At 37.4% G+C, this 22,111-nt stretch overlaps 1 protein-coding gene across 1 annotated transcript in view; it reads right to left on the bottom strand.

Annotated features, from left to right (window-relative positions):
* LOC109261043 (ankyrin repeat domain-containing protein 26-like) overlaps positions 1-22,111 on the bottom strand; it is a 181,114-nt gene that overhangs the window by 63,373 nt on the left and 95,630 nt on the right. The window contains exons 14-17 of the mRNA XM_053909495.1: positions 20,052-20,181; positions 19,682-19,743; positions 12,659-12,825; positions 1,305-1,475 (exon numbers count right to left, since the gene is read on the bottom strand). Coding sequence (XP_053765470.1) covers positions 1,305-1,475; positions 12,659-12,825; positions 19,682-19,743; positions 20,052-20,181 — 530 coding nt within the window. The remainder of the gene's footprint in view (positions 1-1,304; positions 1,476-12,658; positions 12,826-19,681; positions 19,744-20,051; positions 20,182-22,111) is intronic.

The raw sequence follows: 22,111 nt of genomic DNA, 5'->3' as shown, positions 1-22,111 counted from the left end.
AGAGCTCTCTAGTCCAAAAGGAATAATCTGTTATGGATTACTAGTTTCTTTTCCAATTGTAAATAAATAAAATCTTCCCCTTTCCCCAGAACCTAAATAATATTAATTTAATAGAACCAGATACTTTAAAGTCCCTAACACAATCATAGCTATTTGTGATACTATCAAAGGCACTGGATATCTAAAATCATCAAGGAAGGATTAGTTTTATTCAGAATGGCCTCAGTGTTTGCATACATTTATGATAAGTGTGTGTGTGTGTATACAAATATATACATATAGAACTTATACACATATACTTATATATACATATATAAGAAATTATACATATAATTTGTATATTATGCATATGCATATACATATAAATATAATATGTATATTATACATATAATATACATATAATAAATATACATATACATACATATAGGAAATTATACAGCCACATATATATAAATATATATAAATATATAATTAATTAATTAATTAATTAAATTATTAAATTAAATTGATTTACTTATTTTAAATTATTTAATTATTTTATTAAATTAAGTAATTTAATAAATTAAATAATTTAATTTAATATATTATATATATATACATATATACAAATATATATTTATATATATATGTGTATATATATATATATATATACATATATACAAATATATATTTATATATATATGTGTATATATATATATATATATATATATATATATACTTGCATACATACATATATATTTTTAAATCTGCACATTCAATTGTATGAGAATACCCCATTGTGGAACCAATTCAGAATAAACCAACTTCTTGCACAAAATCACATGAATAAGAGTAATAAAGACAATTACTATAATTTTTAAAAGATAATGTAATACAATCAACAAACTTCCTAATGTTTGCAAACGCAAACAAAATTAAATTAACTAACCATGTCTATATCTATTGATCATTTCCAACAGAATACATTCTCTAAAAGCTCCCATCTTAAAATAAAAAGAGAAAGAAAATGCCTTTGCAATTCACATTCTTTTTCAGTTATCATCCATTTCTCTATTACCTTTCCCTATTAAAATGCTGTAAGGAGTTGTTTACACTTACTCATCTTCCATGCTTCCATGGTGACTACTGAAACTGCTCCTTGACAAAGTCACTTACCCTCATCACAACTTTTCAAGCAGTGTGTTTGATATGTTGAGTATTTCTTGCTTTAGCTTGGACCTACCTACACTAAAGCATTTTATTTCCACAAAAGGTAATCACTGCTAAAATTCCTTCACAGGCACGTAGGAATGTATAGATTTTACCTGTTTTCATGCTGATCCTTTTCACTGAAATGGCTGCCATCATTCTTTTGTAGTGGACCACCAGTTAGGGAATCTGCCTTCTGCAACACTGGTGTGATCACAGATCCTTTTGATGTCCCTTTTTCATTTTCACCTTTCTTTAACTTCTTCATATGTAAACCAGGTTCCCTCCTTAAAAAAAAAAACAAAGCCATTAAAAAGCCATAAAAAAGCCAATGTTTTCTAATAATTTTACTGATAAAGAATAAAAAGACCATTTTCATCAAGTTCTGAATTTTACCCATCTGACTTAATTTGATTAATTCAGAGAACAGTGCTGAAGTACCAACCATACACAAGGAAATACTCATCTGTTGCTTCAAACACAGATAAATATACAATTAGAATACAATGCGATTTGTAAGAATTGACATGTGAAAAGCTGTAAGTGAGGACAGAAAGGCTTTACTGAAGAGGGAAAATAAACAGCAGAGGTCACCAGGGAAAAAACAGGAGAAAACCATTTTCTTAGAGATTAGAATGTGAGCACAAAGATTACACAGATGTCATCTAGGTGCCTTGAAAGGAAAAAGTATAAGCTTTTAGAAACTTGGAAAAAAACCCATAAAATACATGGAAGCAAGTAGTAAGAGATCAGTCAGGAAAGATTCTGAAGAACCTTGAAGGTTACACTAAAAAGTTAGAGTTCATTGCCTAAAGGCAGTGACTCTTAGACATGGGAGTAATAACTAGATGTGTGCTCTATTTTTGGCTTTGCTTTGAAATATAAGAATGCTTAATTTCAACAAAGTTTTAAAGTAGCATGAGGTCCATATAACATGAAAGAAGAAATCAGGGAAATATCTTAGGGGAAAAACTACTTTTAAAATACCCATATGTCAGAGCGATATCAGTATGATAGCTGAACAAGATGTACCTTGTTGCGTCTCCCCACCTACAACAAACTGGCATCTTATCCACCCACGGGCAAAACTGCCTTTGCAGGAGCTGTGGGAATCTAGCACCATATTCCAAGGGACCAAGGAAAAGTCTTGCCTACCTGTGCATCAGGTAACAGGCAGACATACTACAGTCTAATCTGTGGACCTAGAAATAGCCCATAAAGTGCCTCCAGCCCCTCCCTCTCAGCCGCATCTGGGAGTCCCTCCCTAGAAAACACTCTCTAAGATAATCACCCGTGGATGAGAGAGCCTTTTTGGAAAACCAGGTGTCCTGCAGAGAATTTCCAGCATCCCACTGGAGCAAAAAAATCAGGTTTGGACACACTGAAGAGGTAGTCATTAAAGACTGGAGGAGGTGACTGCTACTTCAAATGCAAAGACAGCAATGCAAAACTGCAAAGAATATAAAATATCAAGGAAATATTATACCATCAAAGGATCACAATAATATTCCAGTAATCAATCGGAAACACAGGGAGATCTGTAATTTATTCAAAAGAGAATTCAAAAATAGCAGTTTTAAGGAAACTCAGTGAGTTACAAGAAAAACACAAAAGCCAAATCAATAAAATCAGAAAAACACTCTATGAATAAAATGAGAAGCTTAACAAAGAGCTGGAAATAGTAAAAGCTAACTAAACAAAAATCCTGGAGCTGAAGAGTATAATGAAGGAGATGAAAAAAGCAAGAGTGATCACTTACAGGAAATGGATCAAGCAAAAAAAAATGTGAATTGAAAGACAGGAACTATCAAATTATCCAGTCAGCAGAGAACAAAGTCAAAAGAATGAAAAAGAGTGAGAAAAGACTATGTGACTACAAGTGAACCCTCATAAGGCTATTAGCAATGTCTCAGCAGAAACCTTCCATGCCAGGAGGCAGTGGGATTACATATTCAAAGTGCTAAGAGAAAAAAGACTACCAATCAAGAATACTTTACTCAGCAAAATTATCCTTCAGAAATCAAATCGAATAAATACATTTGATACACAGCATTAACAGGATAAAAAAATCATATCATCATCCCAGCATGGGAGAAAAAAGCATTTGACAAAATTCAACATCTTTTCAAGATAAAAACTCTCAACAATGTGGGTACTGAATTATCACACCTGGACATAATGAAGCCCAATATGATAAGCCCATACCCAACATCATATGCAGTGGTAAAAAACAGAAAGCTTTTACTCTAAGTTCAAGAACAAGGCAAAGTTGCCCACTTGACCACTCCTATTCAACAGGATAGAGGAAGTCCTAGCCAAAGCAGTCAGGCAAGAAAAGGAAATAAAAGGCATCCAAATCAGAAAAGAAGAAGTAAAACTGTCTTTGTTTACAGATGATATGTTCTTATATATAGAAAATCCTGAAGATACCACCAAAAAGCTGTTCCATGGATGAAGGATACCAAATCAACATAAAGATGCAGGGGTGCCCGGGTGGCTCAGTCAGTTAAGCTTCTGACTTCGGCTAAGTTCATGATCTCATGGTTTATGGTTCAAGCCCTCTATTGGGCTCTGTGCTGACAGTTCGAAGCCTGGAGCCTGCTTTGGATTCTCTCTCTCTCTCTCTCTCTCTCTCTCTCTCTCTCTCTCTCTCTCTCCCCCTCCCCTGTTCACACTCTGTCTCTTTAGCCTCTACTACAAAGCTGTGATCATCAAGACAGTATGGTATTGGCACAAAAACAGACACACAGACCAATGGAATAGAATAGAAACCCCAGAGATGAACCCACAAATGTATGGCCAACTAAACATTGACAAAGCAGGAAAGAGTATCCCATGGGAAAAAAAGACAGTCTCTTTCTTCTGGGAGAACTGGACAGCAACATGCAGAAGAATGAAACTAGACGTCTTTTCTTATACCATACACACAAATAAACTCAAAATGGATGAAGGACCTGAATGTGAGACAGGAAACCATCAAAACCCTAGAGGAGAAAGCAGGAAAAAAAACCTCTTTGACCTCCGCCGCAGCAATTTCTTACTTGACACATCTCCCAAGGCAAGGGAATGGAAAGCAAAAATGAACTATTGGGACCTCGTCAAGATAAAAAGCTTCTGCACTGCAAAGGAATCAATCAACAAAACCGAAAGGCAACCGACAGAATGGGAGAAGATAGTTGCAAATGACATATCACATAAAGGAAGGGCTAATATCCAGAACCTGTAAAGAACTCACCAAACTCCACATCCACAAAACAAATAATCCAGGGAAGAAATGGGCAGAAGACATGAATAGACACTTTTCACAAAGAAGACATCCAGATGGACAACAGACACATGGAAAGATGCTCAACGTCACTCCTCATCGGGGAAATACAAATCTAAACCACACTGAGATACCACCTCAAGCTGGTCAGAGTGGCTAAAATGAACAAATCAGGAGACTACAGATGCTGGCAAGGATGTGGAGAAACAGTAACCCTCTTGCACTGTTGGTGGGAATGCAAACTGGTGCAGCCACTCTGGAAAACAGCGTGGAGCTTCCTAAAATAATTAAAAATAGAACAACCCTAGGACCCAGCAATAGCACTGCTGGGAATTTACCCAAGGGATACAGGAGTGCTGATGCATAGGGGCACATGTACCCCAATGTATACAGTAGCACTTTCAACAATCGCCAAATTATGGAAAGAGCCTAAATGTCCATCACCCGAGGAATGGAGAAAGAAGATGTGGTTTATATATACAATGGAATACTACTTGGCAATGAAAAAGAGTGAAATCTGGCCATTTGCAACAACGTGGATGGAATAGGAGGGTATTATGCAAAGTGAAATAAGTCAGGCAGAGAAAGACAGATACCATATGATTTCACCTATATGTGGATCCTGAGAAACTTGACAGGAGACCATGGGTGGGGGGGATGGGGAAAAAAAGTTACAGAGAGGGAGGGAGGCAAACAATAAGAGACTCGTAAACACTGAGGGTTGATAGGAGGTGGGGGAGAGGGGAAAGTGGGTGATAGGCATTGAGAAGGGCACCTGTTGGGATGAGCACTGGGTGTTGTATGGAAACCAATTTGACAATAGATTATATTTAGTAAAAAAAATTACAAAATCAGCATCAAGAGATCCGTTACATTTCTAAACAATAACAATGAAATAGCTGAAAAAGAAATATAAAGAAAAAATCCCCTTCCCCAAAGCATCAAAAAGAACAAAATACTTTGGAATAATTTTAATCAAGGATTTCTGAAAGATAGGTATAGTAAAAACTACAAGACATTGGTAAAAGAAATAGCAGAGACACAAACAAATGGGAAGATACCCCGTTGTTATGGATTCGAAAAATTAGTGTCATTAAATATCCACATTACCTGAAACCACCCACAGAGTTAATGCAATCCTTGTCAAAATTCCAATGACCTTTTTCACAGAAATAGGAAAAGCATTCCTCAAATGTGTAAGGAACAAGAAAGACCCCAAATAGCCAAAACAATCCTAAGAAAGAAGAACAAAGCTGGAAGCATCACACTTGCTGGTGTCAAACTATTACAAAGTTATGGTAATAAAAACCGCATGAAGTTGCACAAAAAAAAAAAAAAAACACAAAGATGAATGAAACAGAATCAAGAACCCAGAAATAAACCCATGCATAAAGTCAACTAAAAACCCATGCATAAAGTCTCTTTGTTAAGAGACCCAAGAATACTCAAAAGAAAAAAGGTAATCTCTTCAATACATGATGGTGAGAAAACTGGATATTAACATGCAAAAGAATAAAACTGTGCCTCTACCTTACACCACTCACAAAAGTCAACCCAAACGCAAATGAAGACTTCTATATAAAATCTTAAATCATAAAACTCCTAGAAGAAAACAGAGGATAAAAGCTCCTTGACATAGATCTTACGAATGATTTAGGATAGGACATCCAAAGTACAAGCAATAAAAGCAAAAACAACCAATGCAATCAACAATGTTTCTGCACAGCAAAAGAAACAAGCAACATGACGGAAAGGCAACCTATGGAAAGGATGAAAACATTTGCAAGCTACAAATATGAAAAACGTCAATATCTAAAATGTGTGAGGAATTCGTACAATTCAACAGCTAAAAACAAATATAATTAAAAACTGGGCAAGGCACCTTAAAAGACGTCTCTCCTCAAAACATATTCAAATGGCCAAGGGTACACAAGAAGGTGCTCGATATCACTATTCATCAGGGAAATGCAAATCAAAACTGCAGTATATAGATATCACTTTGACCTATTAAAAAGGCTATTGTCAAAAAGACAAGAGATATCGTTGGCAAGGATGTACAGGAAAGGAATTCCTTGTACTCCTGTAGGACTGTAAATTGGGACAGCCACTATGTAAAACAGTATGGTGGCTCCTCAACAAACTAAAAATAGAACCTCCATATGAGCCAATAATCCCATTTCTGGGTATATATCTTAAAGACATGACATCCTTATCTTGGAGAGATATCTGCAGCCCTATCTTTATTGCAGCATTATTTACAATAGTCAAGAAACATAGGGCGCCTGGGTGGCTCAGTCGGTTAAGTGGCCAACTTCGGCCCAGGTCATGATCTCGCGGCCCATGAGTTCAAGCCCCACGTCGGGCTCTGTGCTGACAGCTCAGAGCCTGGAGCCTGTTTCAGATTCTGTGTCTCCCTCTCTCTGACCCTCCCCCATTCATGCTTTGTCTCTCTCTGTCTCAAAAATAAATAAACGCTAAAAAAAAATTAAAAAAAATAGTCAAGAAACAACCTAAGCATCCATCAGTGGATCCATGGATTAAAAAATATGGTATACAGTTACAATGGAATATTTTCAGCCACAAACAAGAAGGAAATCCTGCCATTTGTGACAACATGAGTGAAACTTGAGGGCTTTATGCTTAGTGAAAAGAAGTCAGACACAGGAAGACAAACACTGCATGATCTGACTTATATGTGGAATTAAAAAAAAATTGCACAAGAAACAGAACAGACTGGTGGTTGCCAGGGAGGCTGTGAGAAATGGGTAGATATTGGTCAAAGGGTACAAACTACCTGTTACAAGATTAATAAATTCTGGGGATTTAATGTGCAGGATGGTGATTACAGTGAACAATACTGTATCATATCATTTGAAAGTTGCTACAAGACTAGATCATCACAAACAAGAAATGATATTTATGTGAGATGATGGAAGTATTAACACTATTGTGGTAATCATTTGACAATATAAAAGTGTATCAAATTAATACAGGTACACCTTACAGTTAGTTACACAGATGTATGTTACTTATATCTCATAAATCTGGAAAAACTTAAAAAATTCAAAAGTACTCATATGTTATTATCTATCACTCAAAAATAACAATCATCTGATTAGTTATGCTTTTGTTAAAAAAAAAAATGGTTTGCAGCGCCTGGATGGCTCAGTACGTTAAGTGTATGACTTTGGCTCGGTTTGTGATCTAAGGGTTTGTGGCTTCGATCCCCACATCGGACTGTGTGCTGACAGCCCAGAGTCTGGATCCTGCTTTGGAATCTTTGTCTCCCCCTCTCTCTGCCCCTCCCCAACTCTCACTTTGTCTCTCTCCAAATGAAGAAACATTTTAAACAATTAAAATAAATGATTTGGTAAATTTTGTATACTTTTAGCCTAATATCTAATCCTGATAGAAAAAAATGGGGGATTCACAAAAAAGAAAATTATAATTCTGTTTTCATGGACTAAATGCATGCAACAGAATATTATTACCATACAGCTACGTACATTTCCAAAAATAATGAAATTTCCCACAGATTATTTAAGACTTAAACATGAGCCCCGAAGAGCACCAAAAACAAAAACAAAACTAACAATTTTTTTTCAAAAACTGTTATACAGATAACTTTCTTCGTGGAAATAACATCCAAGAAAAGAAGAATCTTTCTGAAAGCAATTATCAAACAATTCCTCTCGACTCAAATTTCAAAAATGAATCTGTAATTATAGAATTTGAAATAGCTTTCATTTTGAACCCAGTCAATAGAAGCAACTTTTAAGTAGAAAACATCTGGTGAAAGCCACCTCAAACTTAGAAAAAACAAAACAAAACAAAACAAAAAGAAACCCTAACACGTAGCCATGGTAACAAGAAGCCACCAGAATCAGTTTTAAATGTGTTAATCAATGCCCACCAGCCCTATTCACCAACCAATCCATTTCAGCTCCTTCCTTCTGAAAGACAGCAAATAAAGGACAAAAATGACTCCAATACACATGCTTCAGCGTGGCAACCAATCCACAACAGTATCACCCAAATAAGCATGGTGCTTCAGATGATGACAAACCATTTAATTTTCTGAAAGTCTCCCCATCCTTAAACTCCACTCTTCCCCAAACCCTGTATAAGAATAGCAGACTGCTCTGTCAGAAACGACTATACCTAACCAGCAAAGCTCGCTCTTATTTGTAAGTGATCAATTCCAACTTCATCTTTTTATTTCAGATATTGAGGGCTCATAATCTTTGGCAAGAATTTTTAAAGTCCTATAATAATTTGCCACCATATTTTAGTTTCCTTAATAAATATAAAGGAAGTTTGCTATTCCTTTGATACATTTCACCATAATTAAAACTAACATAAATACAACTAAAAGAATAAGTAGCAAGTAAACACAATATTGGGCCCCCTAAAATCCAAAAACTGTATATAACTGGCAGGTTTACTTGTCAGAATGAACCCACGCCAAGCTTTGTCAAGGTGGGGACTAGTATTATGTCCCCACTACACTATACACACTTAAGTTAAACTCCGTTCACTCAATAAACATTATTGAATAAGTACTATATAGACTAGAACATTTTCTAGGCACTGAGGACATGGCAATGAACAGATAACAATCCTACTCATGAGTGAAGTAAACATACAATAACAATAAGCTACACAGGCAAAATATACAGTATTAGAGGAGAAAAACTAAAGCAGATAAATCACATTTTGATGTGTTATAGGGAAAAGCGTAGTTGAAGTACTAGTCAGGATGGCCAAGAAAGGCCTTGCTGAGAAAGTGACTTTTAAGCAAAAACCTGAAAGGAAAAACAAACAAAAAAGGAAAAAGCAAGCCATGAGGTATCTGAGGGAAAGCATTCCAGATAGAGTCAACAGCAAATACAGAAGTATGTCCGAAGTACTTAAAGAGTAGTGAGAAATCAGTATGGCTGGACAGAATGAAAGGGGTAGAAAAGAGTTCAAATCAGAGAGAGAGAAGGAGACACCTGATCATATACAGGCCTTGTCGGCATTAGGAAGAGTTTTGTCATGTACTCTGAGTGATATGGGAGGCAATTAAGCTTTGAGCAGAGGAAGGACACAATCCGACTTACGTTTTACTAGATCCAATGTGTTTAGAATTAACGGAAACAGAGGAAAAACAAAAGAAGAAACAAACAAACAAGAAGACCATTTAGTTACCTATTACACCAATATAAACAACAGATGATAGTCTATTGGTCATGGAAGATGTGTTTGGATTCTCGATATATTCGAAGGAAGACATGACAAGATTTGCTGACAGATGAGATGTGATGTGTATGAAAAAGAAAACGAAAAGAGAAAGAAAAAGTGAAAGAAAAAGAAAAGAAAGACAGGAGTCAAAGATGACACCAAGTTTTTTAGCAGAGCAACTCACAGAACTGTTATTAACTCAATTAGGAAAGACATGAAAGGCAAATATTAAGAAAGAATATCAGGAGTTCAATTTGGGACATGTTAAGTTTGCAATAGCTATCCAGAAAGAGATATCAAGTAGGCAGTTTGATAGGCGGGCCTGGAATTATGGAGAGAGATCCGGGCTGGAGAAGTAAACTTGAGGATCATTAGAATATACAAGATAGTAAAAGTGAAGAGAAGGAAAATCAAAGGCAAATTCCTGGAAGACATCAATGGGTTAAAAGGTGGGGGACGAGAAGAAACAAGCAAATCAGGCTGAGGTGTACAGACTAGAAAGGCAGCGGGAAAATCAGGTGAGTGAGTGACAGCCTACAAGCAACATGGAGACAGAATTTTGGAGGAGAGAGTTTTCCATTGGGTCAAATATCGCTGAAAGGTTAAGTAAAATGAGATGTATGAAATTGTTTAGATTTATTAAAGTGAAAATCGGTGGTAACCTTGAAAAAACAATTCTGGAGGAATGAGAGGGAAAATTGCTACAATGAATTCAAGAGTGGATGGGAGGAAGGGAAATCAGGATCAAAGAGTGAAGAAGGCTAAGTGGAATGGTCATGGTTGATTTAATTTTCTATTATTGCTGTAGTTTTCAATTGTTACATAATGATTAGGTAGTATTTTTGTAATATTTGGAAGTCTTAAAAATTGCATATACGTAACACTAGTTTTTTTTTTTTTTTTTTGCTTTTTTAAAATGCCAGACCAAGGTACAAAATAACTCACAAAATTATACACTGAGAAGACTCCTTAAATTTTTTCTAGATATATAATATTATATAAGCTGATTACCATTTTTCTCATGCTTAGAAAGACCACAGAAAAACTAAATTTCAAGGGCAGTATTTCGTGCTTGATAAAAATTATTGAACTCTAAGGGCACCTGGGTGGCCCAGTCCACGAAGCATCCAACTCTTGATTTCGGCTCAGGACATGATCTCTAGGTTCTCTAGCATTGAGCTCTGCACTGACTGCATGGAGCCTCCTTGGGATTCTCTCTCTCCCTCTCTCTTTGCTCCTCCCCCACTCATGTGTGCATGCTCTCTCTCTCTCTCAAAATAAACAAACATTTTTAAAACGTCACCCAACTCTAGGATATTTTATACTATCCAAAGTAATGAGTCATATTAAAATTTTATACACAGAAGTAAAAGGGGTTGGGAATGCAGAAAATAGTCCTACTTTGTAAACTGAATTGTCACAAATTGTATAACATGAAGGCACTGTTGAAAAATTTGTTGTGGTTCATGTTGAATTATATTCTCTAAAAAGGCAGGATAATGGCATGCAAGCAAGGTACCTTTATAAAAACGATTCATTGCATTACCAGCATCTTGGCTTATAGCACAGGGGCCGTGAAATGTTTATATAGAATATGAGACATGTTGCCACGTGAATCCTCTTGGCAATAATCAGATTAAGTTGAGGGTCCAACATTGGAGCACTCATGCACTGGGAAACAAAACCAAAAATCTAATAACTAGCAATTTTGTTGGTAGACTGCCAGTGTAGCAGGGAACTTCCGTTTGCAATTCAGTAGATATTAAAAGTATTCTAACAAAATGTGCATAAGACATGACGTCAAACCAAACCATATGCTTTAAATATACTTTGTTAAACCATCAGTACACATAGACCTAAATTCATTTTTTAAAATAGTCACATACTCCATTACTTTATAGAAGTGAAACTTTACTTCCTTATTAATGAATGGATATTTAGCCTATCTCTGGGGCCCATAGGTGGCTCAGTCTGGTGAGCATCTGACTGTTGATGTTGGCTCAGCTCATGATCTTGTGGTCGTGAGATCGAGCCCTGTGTTGGCCTCTGCACTGTTAACGTGGAGTCTGCTTGGGATTCTCTCTCTCTCCCTCTCTGTCTCTGCTCCCCCTCAATGCTTGGGCTCCCGAGTGTGCACATTCTCTGTCTGTCTCTCAAAATAAGTCAATAAACATTTAGACTATCTCCAAATGTTTGATATGGGAATGCTATAATAAATACCCTTCACATATACATGTAATATATTTATATAAGTAACCTTAATATATCTGTCCTATTTTGTATATGTAATAATATATAATAAATGCCCTTATAGTGTGTGTGTGTGTGTGTGTGTGTGTGTGTTTGCATGTGCAGGCACACGCGCTTGCTTATAGAAGTCACATATTTCAGAAGGACCCAGTCCTGGCAATGACACCATTGGAATAAAGAGATGACCTACCTGAAATATTTTTCTCACGTTATATTATTTATTTTTGACAGTGACAAAGACAGAGCACAAGCAGGGGAGGGGCAGAGAAAGAGGGAGACACAGAATCTGAAGCAGGCTCCAGGCTCTGAGCTGTTAACACAGAGCCTGACACAAGGCTCAAGCTCGTGAAGTGCAAGATCATGACCTGAGCCAAAGTTGGATGCTTACCCAACTGTGCCACCCAGGTGCCCCGACATATTTGAAATTTTGAAATACACTGCTAAATCACCTTTCAGAAAGGAGTTACCAATTTCATCCAGCCGCAGTGTCTAAGAATGTCATTTTCCTCACATTTCCTAACTTTGGTTATTTTTCTAAATAAAATATTTATCACTATGACTGCAAAAAATGGTATCTCATTGGTATTTACATTTTTCTCATTAGCACGTAGGATGAAATATCTCCACAAAAAATACGAAATTTGTTCATCATGAACATTAGCTCAAACTAGAAAAGATTGTTGCATAGGAAAATAACAATTATCTACTATTTAAATATTGCTATAGGCTTACATATCAGAATCTTTATTTTCTGTAATAGGCAATTGATGGTTATCAGTTTTTCCATTCTGTCTTTGTGGAATTAATCCAGCAGCCGCAACATCATGTATGTTTTCTGATACTTCCATGTCACTTCCTCTGTGCTTCTTTTTTTCTTCAACTTTTAATGGAACTTGATACTAAAGGTAATTGTTACTTTAGTCAATAAAAAGAAGTTTTTTTTCATTAACTTTATCAGTTGACACTTAGTTTGTCATAAATTCAATGGAGGAAAATATTTTGTGTTTACTTTATCATTACAATAATTGTTATTTTTATAAACTCTGCTTCATTTCTGTTGAAAATAAAAAAAGGCAGGGTGCCTGAGTGGCTCAGTCAGTTGAGCGACCGACTTCGGCTCGGGTCATGATCTCACGGTTTGTGAGTTCAAGCCCCGCGTCGGGCTCTGTGCTGACAGCTCAGAGCCTGGAGCCTGCTTCTGATTCTATGTCTCCCTCTCTCTCTGCCTCTCCCCCACTCATGCTGTCTCTCTCTGTCTCAGAAATAAATAAACATTAAAAAAGAAAATAAAAAAAGGCAGAAGTTACCAAAATTTCTAAAAGGGCTTTCTTAATTTTGTACTCTTATTCATATCCACACTTTGCTACTGAGAATTCCCCACCCACCCCCACCCCATCTGACCAAGAGATACAAAGAAATAAAAAGACAAGAGACAAAATTTGTCCTTTTCTATCCTTACCACCTGGGTTTAACACAACAGCCAGATTTAAAACATGTGACATGGAGGTGCTCCAGTAACAAAACCAGGAAGCTTTCCTCTTTCTGCACGAAGCTATTCTTTCCCTGACTGCCTTTTACAATTCTTTTTCTTTTGGATCCTAAGATTCTCAAAAAAAAGTGACAGTGTCCCCTAAAATTTATGAACCAGTTTGCCACAACACAAAAGGAACAAAGTGAAACAGATGTTAAGGTGGAATTCTGGGAAATTAGTAATGCTCTCCGAATCTCACATTCAATAACCATAAAACTTTATAGGGAGAGGGTATAAAAGTAATGATCACCTTTAATCCCATTTGCTACTGATAATGCGAGTAAAACTCAAAAAGGTTAAATGATTTGTCCCAAGTTCTTAAAGTGGCATTCCCTAGCATTTTATGGCACCAAAAGAGACGATACAATTCTTGAATGCTGAATCAGAGAAATGACCACAAATTCATTAAATTAGTCAGATGCATGAAAAGTGTGACTTTGGCACAGTAAATTAATACCTTGATAGGGGACGAGGAGATTAGCTACTTATTCTTTTAAAGGAGGGTATCTCTAGATTTTGTCTATTTCTAAAGTCCACACATCTCAAAACTCAGTTTTCTCCCTTGGAGTTAAATACTGAAGGTTTGCTGAAGGTTTATGCTACCTACATGGTAAAAATCATACAGGCCAAAAGGTATCATACTTTAGTGAAGGTTTGACTCAACAGAAACATCTGAGAATGAGATTAAAAAAATGTGAAAAAAGGGGGCGCCTGGGTGGCGCAGTCGGTTAAGCGTCCGACTTCAGCCAGGTCACGATCTCGCGGTCCGTGAGTTCGAGCCCCGCGTCGGGCTCTGGGCTGATGGCTCGGAGCCTGGAGCCTGTTTCCGATTCTGTGTCTCCCTCTCTCTCTGCCCTTCCCCCGTTCATGCTATGTCTCTCTCTGTCCCAAAAATAAATAAAAAACGTTGAAAAAAAAAATAAAGATTAAAAAAAAATGTGAAAAAAGGGGTGATAATACAAATAGCTGTTATTAAGCCTATCTCAAAGGGGTCATGTTGAAATTCTAAGTTCCAAGATTGTGAATAAAGCAGACAAGACTGCCTATTTTTGTGGGGAATAAGCTTAGGAATTCCCTGAGCCTGCACTGATGGGTTAACCAGGCATAGAAAATTACAAAGCCATAGGATGCTCACACCCAAGTTTGGGTAAACAAGATTAGGTATCTAGGTATAGAGAGGGTGGGGCAAAGGCTCCAAGACCAAGGTGTGAGAGGTAAACAAGATTAGATATTCAGGAGGACACACTCCCCAATTTAGTACTATGGCAGAAAGCTGCTTTCACAGGAAGGAAGGACCGAATGAGGTAAACAGGTAAATAGGGCTATAGGCTGTAGACTGCAGGGTGAAGATGCCAAGAGGGGTGCTAATTAGCAAAATAAAGGTGCCTTGTGGATCCTGGGGTAGCATCTGTCTTCTCCCCTAGACTAGCTAAGATAAACAGAGAAGCTGCCTCAGGTCAGCTGTTAACAACCATCTGCCAGGCGCCAGGATTTTGTTTTACATTGACCCTAACCCCTAACACCCTATATCTTGAAACCCCCTTTCCCTCATGCCCATGAGGTCATGTTCACAGATTGTCTCTTTGTGCACGTCCATCACCATGTTTGGAAGCCTTCTGATCCTATTAAAAACAGAGCAAGGACACTGAATCCGGGCTCGTGTGTTCTCCGGGACATTAGCTGTCTCTCCCATTGTAACCCTGCATCCCACTGCTGTCTTGCTAGACAAGCAAGAACCCTAGACCCAGAGTCTACAGACACATACTGAAGCAATACATAGATTGCTTTAGCTGGAAACATGTGTTTATATTCCTTCTCTTAGTTATTGCTTCTTTCTCATTTTATTGTTCATGGAAATGCAATTTATATTTAAGCCAATATATTTTAAAAAAACAACCTGGAGATTATTATGTTTTTTAAGCAGTTTCTTTATGGTTATTCTGGTTCATGAGGTCACATGGTACTTATATAGTTAAGTTAATTTCGCAGTTCATATACTACTTGGAAGACTGACACAGAAACTTTAAGGAAAACAAATCACAAGAATATTTCCCTGAACTCCTATTTGTTAGATAGCAGAAATAATCTATTTCCAGACACAATTACTTATTTAGACAATTCCATTTTATGCACACTCTTGTTCTCTTGAGTGGAAAATCAGAATGGATCAGATAATTGCTAAAGAGAAAAAACAAGAGTAATATCAAGGCGGACCTCCTTCTCTTTTGGAGGTTGAACTTTCTCTCTTTCCAAAGACAGGAACTCTACTTGTGACATGCCTATCTCATTCTTAAACCTTTGCATATCTTGATGTAATTCTTCACTTAGATGTACTTCAGATGCTGGAAAACTAGATGCTGAAGAAGAACTCACAATTTCTAATTCAGAATCAATACTTTTATAGTTATGAGTACTGTCATTATCTGCATATAATGGCTTCTGGAAAAAAGTCTTGTACTGGTTTTGTTTTCTCGTAAGTGTTTGTGACAGCAGAAATATCATGCTTTTTTGTTTGAACCATGTGTTTCATCACATCGCAGCAGGCAAGCCACAAATCAAAAAGGCTCTATGAATCACTAGACTGAGGTCTAATTTATAATCGGTGGTCGTGCTCGTTTCGGCAGCACATATACAATCGGTGGTATTTTGGTCCATATTTTTTGCCATTTGCATGTCAAACTCTCTTGGCCTTCTTTCACTTTAAATGTAACTAGTGGGTTCTTTACTTTTTTATTTTCTATATCATTTTAAAAATCCTCATTGTTGTTAAAAAGATGCTCAATATCTGGTTTGTTCTCATTTTCATAGTCTGATTTACTTTCTTTCTTTAATTTGAAATTTATTGTCAAATTGGTTTCCATACAACACCCAGTGTTCATCCCAACAGGTGCCCTCCTCAATGCCCATCACCCAGCCTCCCCTCCCTCCCATCCCCCATCAATCCTCAATTTATTCTCAGTTTGTAAGAGTCTCTTATGGTTTGCCTCTCTCCCTCTCGAAGGTTTTTTGTTTTTTTGGTTTTTTTTCATTTCGCCTCCCCCATGGTCTTCTGCTAAGTTTCTCAGGATCCACAAAAGAGTGAAAACATATGGTATCTGTCTTTCTCTGTATGACTTATTTCACTTAGCATCACACTCTCCTGTTCCATCCACGTTGCTACAAAAGGCCATATTTCATTCTTTCTCATGGCCAAGTAGCATTCCATTGTGTAAAGCACAATTTCTTTATCCATTCGTCGGGTGATGGACATTTAGACTCTTTCCATAAATTTGGCGATTGTTGAAAGTGCTGCTATAAACATTGGGGTACAAGTGCCCCTACGCATCAGCACTCCTGTATCCCTTGGGTAAATTCCTAGCAGTGCTACTGCTGGGTCATAGGGTAGATCTATTTTTCATTTTTGAGGAACCTCCACACTGTTTTCCAGAGTGGCTGCACAAGTTTGCATTCCCACCAAGAGTGCAAGAGGGTTCTTGTTTCTCCACATCCTCCCCAGCATCCAGAGTCTCCTGGTTTGATCATTTAGCCACTCTTGACTGGTGTGAGGTGGTATCTCAGTGTGGTTTTGATTTATATGTCCCGGATGATTTGCTTTCATTTAAAGAAAGCTTAGAAGATCACTGGCAAGCATATTCTGGGGACCCAGAGTATGAATGAGAGAGAATGACATTTTCAAGACTAGGCTCTTTTTAGCCTAAATGTCCATCAACTGATGAATGGATAAAGAAATTGTGGTTTATATACACAATGGAATACTACGTGGCAATGAGAAAGAATGAAATATGGCCATTTGTAGTAACGTGGATGGAATTGGAGAGTGTGATGCTAAGTGAAATAAGCCATACAGAGAAAGACAGATACCATATGGTTTCACTCTTATGTGGATCCTGAGAAACTTAACAGAAACCCATGGGGGAGGGGAAGGAAAAAAAAAAAGAGGTTAGAGTGGGAGAGAGCCAAAGCATAAGAGACTGTTAAGAAGTGAGAACAAACTGAGGGTTGATGGGGGGTGGGAGGGGGAGGAGGGTGGGTGATGGGCATTGAGGAGGGCACCTTTTCGGATGATCACTGGGTGTTGTATGGAAACCAATTTGACAATAAATTTCATATATTGAAAAAAAAAGAAAGAAATGTGTGTGTGTGTGTGTGTGTGTGTGTGTGTGAGTGTGTGTCTGTGCATCTTAAAGATGTTTAGGTCAAAATTTCATTTCTAGCTCCTAAACTTATTACAACATTCTTCTTTAAGAAGAGAATTTTTTTCATCTGCCCTTTTCCCCACGACCTGCTTAGATTCTGTGGTTCATAATTTCAATAAATATCCTACCAATATTCTAAAAAAAAAAAAAAAAAAAAAAAAAAGACTAGGCTCTTTTTGTTCAGGAAATACCTGAAATACTACCAAGACAGACACTCCAAATGCATCTTCTTCCTCACAGTCAAGTACAGTATTTTTCCAATTCAAAGGTATTTCCTTTCAGTTGGTTCCTCCTTAGAGTGACCCCGTGGTGGTTCTTCTTCAAGATGAGTAGGAATGCTGTATTGTTAACAAATTTCACCAAACTTCAGCTTTCACTCACTGGTGATGAGTTTAAGCTATTTTTCCAGTCTAATTTGCCTTATTTGATCCACATTTCCTCAAAGTTTTGCATAGAAGCATGTCTTAAATATAGAGATATATCATGCTCCCTATCACATTCCTTATTCATTGCTGGTCCTTGAGTAATTTTTTGCAGTTGCAAAAACGGATGGTTAATTTCCTTGTTTTGATTTTCACATGTCTTTTCTGCCAGGATACATTTTTGTAAAAACACCTTGTCCTTAAGTAATCAAGTACGGACAAAGAAAAATGAGAAAATAATTACAATTGTACTGTTAACTTTCTTCATCTATGTTTAGCTGTTCCCAAGTCACTGGATTGTAACTTCCTGTAAGAAGTGAAAACTAACTTGCCTTAGCCTAAGACAGAAGAAAAATATGAACTCATAAACTTAAGCTTGTCAGTTTTTGGAACTAAACAATTCATTACATGTTAAATCGACCAAAAAATAAGTTAGATGATTTTTAATGTTACAAACCTTAAAAACTATTTAGCTTACCATCCCTTATAATGAGCACTAAAGTGCATTTGAGTACTTTTTAAGGATTAATAACTAGAGAATTAGAAATCTTTAAATTATTAGCAGCCAAATCAATTAATATCAAAGAGAAAGAAATATGCTGGCAGTGTGAATCGGCTTAAGATTCTCTCTCTCACCCTGCCCTCACCTACCCACGTACTCTGTACTCACTCTCTCTCTCAAAAGAAAGAATTAATAGAAAAAGAAACCATAAGGAACAGAAAATACATTTACACTATGGTACTCTATTTATTGAAAAATATCTGTGTGTAAGTGGACTCCCACAGTACAAACCCACCTGGTTCAAGGGTCAACTGTATACCTATATGATATCTCCCCTAAGAGATTACCGGAACTTAACATAGTGCCAAATTAGAAAATCAAAAACCCATTCCTAATTTCCCATTCTTTTCTGGACCCTACGACCATTTTATTGGCCTTCAGACATCTTCACATTTAAAACAAATATTCTTGGGGGGCCTGGGTGACTTAGTCGATTAGGCGCCCAACTTTGGCTCAGCTCATGTTCTCACAGTTCATGAGTTCAAATCCTGCATTGGGCTCCTTGCTCTCAGTGCAGAGCCTGCTTCGGATCTTCTCTCCCCCACCCCACTCTCAACAATAAACAAACATTCACCAAACAAAGTATCCTCAATATTTAGTAAGTCACTAAAAGCCACTGTGATCATTTTGTCTTCTGTTTCTATAGCACCCTTTACAGGTTACAAAACATTGCCACATTTGTTCATTATGCATAACCAAGAGGTGGGTATTGGTGCCATTTTTAGGAACGAGGTCATTGACCTTGAGGCAAGTTTTTCCAAGATCCCACAGCTAGGAAGTGACGGAACCAAGATGCTAGCATGTCTTTGATTTCAAATACAGCACTTGTAGCATTATGCAGCAGCTGCCTGGGCCTAACAGATCAGGACTTTTTTACCTCCTTCCCTAGTTGTCACCTTAGAATACGTCATCATTACTTTACTTATATTACTACAAATATGACTGCGATGTTATTTTAGTCATTCAAAAGTCAAAGTCAATGCATCTCTTGGATGTTTTAACATCACTCCATGCCTATACTCAAAAATAAGAAGAAGAAAGTACCTCAGGAAGAGAAGGTGATTCTACATCTTCCTCTTCTCCTAATTTTATTGCTGACATGATATCTACAGAATAGGGTCACAGATAAATTAATGAAAATAAGTGTTACTATGAATTTTAAACACATACCCAAGTCTATCTCCATTCATGAATATTTCAATAAAATAAAAGCAATAGCAGAAAAATGTTCAGGGGGTTCACGATTTTCCGCAAGTAAAAGGGGGTAGTACTTGGGATACTTCTAAAGAAAGATAGCAACAGAAAAATACCTTCACGAAAAAAGGATAATATATTTGGATCTACATACTTCCAGATTTTTTTCATACTAGCATTTAATCATAGGAAAACAACTCACAGAGATTCACTAGCTTACCGCTTCTGTAATTTTTATGCACTCCACCAGCAGAAGTCAAACTGTCATTAACTGCTTGCTCTGGTGGCACATTTTCAATAATACCAACACCATCTTCTTTTGCTTCCATTGCTGACTTTGATGTTCCTTCCTAGAAAAACAGCACAAAATAAAAACCCAACTTCAGAAAAATATCACATTGATTCATTTGGTCATTCACTCACCCACTCAAAAAGACAAGCACATACTGTATCTGTCAAGTCATAGCCACGATCTGGGGAAGAGCTGGAAATATAAATAAAAGACAGAGTCTGTTCTATATGCTAGTAGCAGTAGAGATTCATGAAAACAGGTAAGGACAGAAAAATAACATCCACTAGTTCTGCAAGGGAAGTGAATAACATACAGTGAACGCACAAAGGAGAAAAGACTTACATTTGGGAAGCTCAGGAAATGCTGGGAAGATAGGGCTGTATCTTAAAAGATAGACAAAGTGCACAGGGAGGGTGTGAAGGGCATTCTATAATGGCAAAAGAATCAAGTATGAAATAATATAGTAAGTGACAACACCTATGCAATATGGCAAAACTGGAACAGAGTTATTGGAAATGGGATAGATAGAGAGATATTACTAGAACATCAGGACGAAACCAAAAAAAAAAAAAAGAGCAGTGTTATGCTAGAACATGAATTTTCACCTTCAGGTAATGGGGATCCATTGAATAAGCAGAGGAGTGACATCGTCACAAGTATATTTTAGAAAGGTCACTCTGGCAGCCATGTAGGACAAACGTAAAGGAAGCAAAACCAGAAGAGTACTGCAAAATTATAGGTGAGTGAGTGAATTACAGGAATAACATATGAAAAATGGTAAGCAGGTACAAAATATCGAATGTGGTGACTGACTGGATACGGTGATTTCAGGGAAGTTCGGAGTCCAGGACATTTCCTGTTCCAGGGCTGATATTTATTAGGTTAGGGAACACAAATGACAGAGCAGATTACAAAGAGTCAGGGAAGAGGAAAGGGAATGGGTCAGAAACAATGTCTTTAAACTAAGGCATATTAAATTAAAAGTACCCGGGGACTTCCAAAGAAAATGTTAGGGCCGCCTGAATGCCTCATTCAGTTAGCACCTGACTCTTGATTTTGGCTCAGGTCATGATCTTGCAGTTCATGGGTTCAAGCACCCCATCTGGTTTTGCGCTTACAGTGCAGGGTCTGCTTGGGATTTTCTCTCTCTCCCTCTGTCCCTTTTCGCCTCCCCACTTATGCTCTCTCTGTCTCTCTCTACAATTAATAAATGAATAAACTTTAAAAAAAGGAAAAGAGAGAAAATTCAGATCAATACACTTCCTGTAAGAAAAGCCCATCGTAAATATCTATAAAACATATTAAACTGATATAATAATGCAAACCTACACAGAAGTGTGAAATTGTGAAAAGGAAAATAAAAGGAGGCAGGAGGAGGAAAGATGGCAGAGGAGAGTGATCAGAATTTCCCTTGACCCTCATACACAGCAGTATTGAGGTCACAACACTCGGAATACCAGGAATACAGGCTGCAGAGGGACAGAAAAATCTCCACAGGTGCAAAGACACAGCTTGGCGGGACAGAAGGGTGTGTATGCGGATTGGGAGAAATAAAATGGTACACATAGGCATGGAGTGGGGGAAGCCCTTTTGTGGAGAAAGAAATGAAGGTAGAGAGAGAGGCTGTGGGAAGTGTATTTGGATATGAGAAAACCTGTCTGGACCACAGACCAAGGAGAGGTCCAGAGAGCCAATTCTACTTTGCAAAACAGCCTTAGAGGCTAAAAAACAGAATTTTCAAGGTTGCCAGACTTTCTCTAGAAAAGAGCTGCAACCTCCCATGCCTGGTGGGGAGGGAGCCGCCCCTAGGCTCTCAGTGAAACACTGGGAGAGAACACCTTGAGTATGGTGTAAAGGGGAGGTATTGCCCTGCCCAAGGGAAAAAGACTCTGCAGGCATGAGCCAGAGACCCTTTGTCAACTGGGCAGAGTGGTCCTACTCCAAAACCAGGTCTGAGTAAAGCGGGATCCTATAGGGTTTTGAATCCC

Source organism: Panthera pardus, unplaced genomic scaffold, assembly GCF_024362965.1.
Source record: "Panthera pardus isolate Hobbes unplaced genomic scaffold, ASM2436296v1 HiC_scaffold_21, whole genome shotgun sequence".
NCBI classification, from domain to species: domain Eukaryota; kingdom Metazoa; phylum Chordata; class Mammalia; order Carnivora; family Felidae; genus Panthera; species Panthera pardus.
This window is presented reverse-complemented; position numbering and strand designations above follow the sequence as displayed.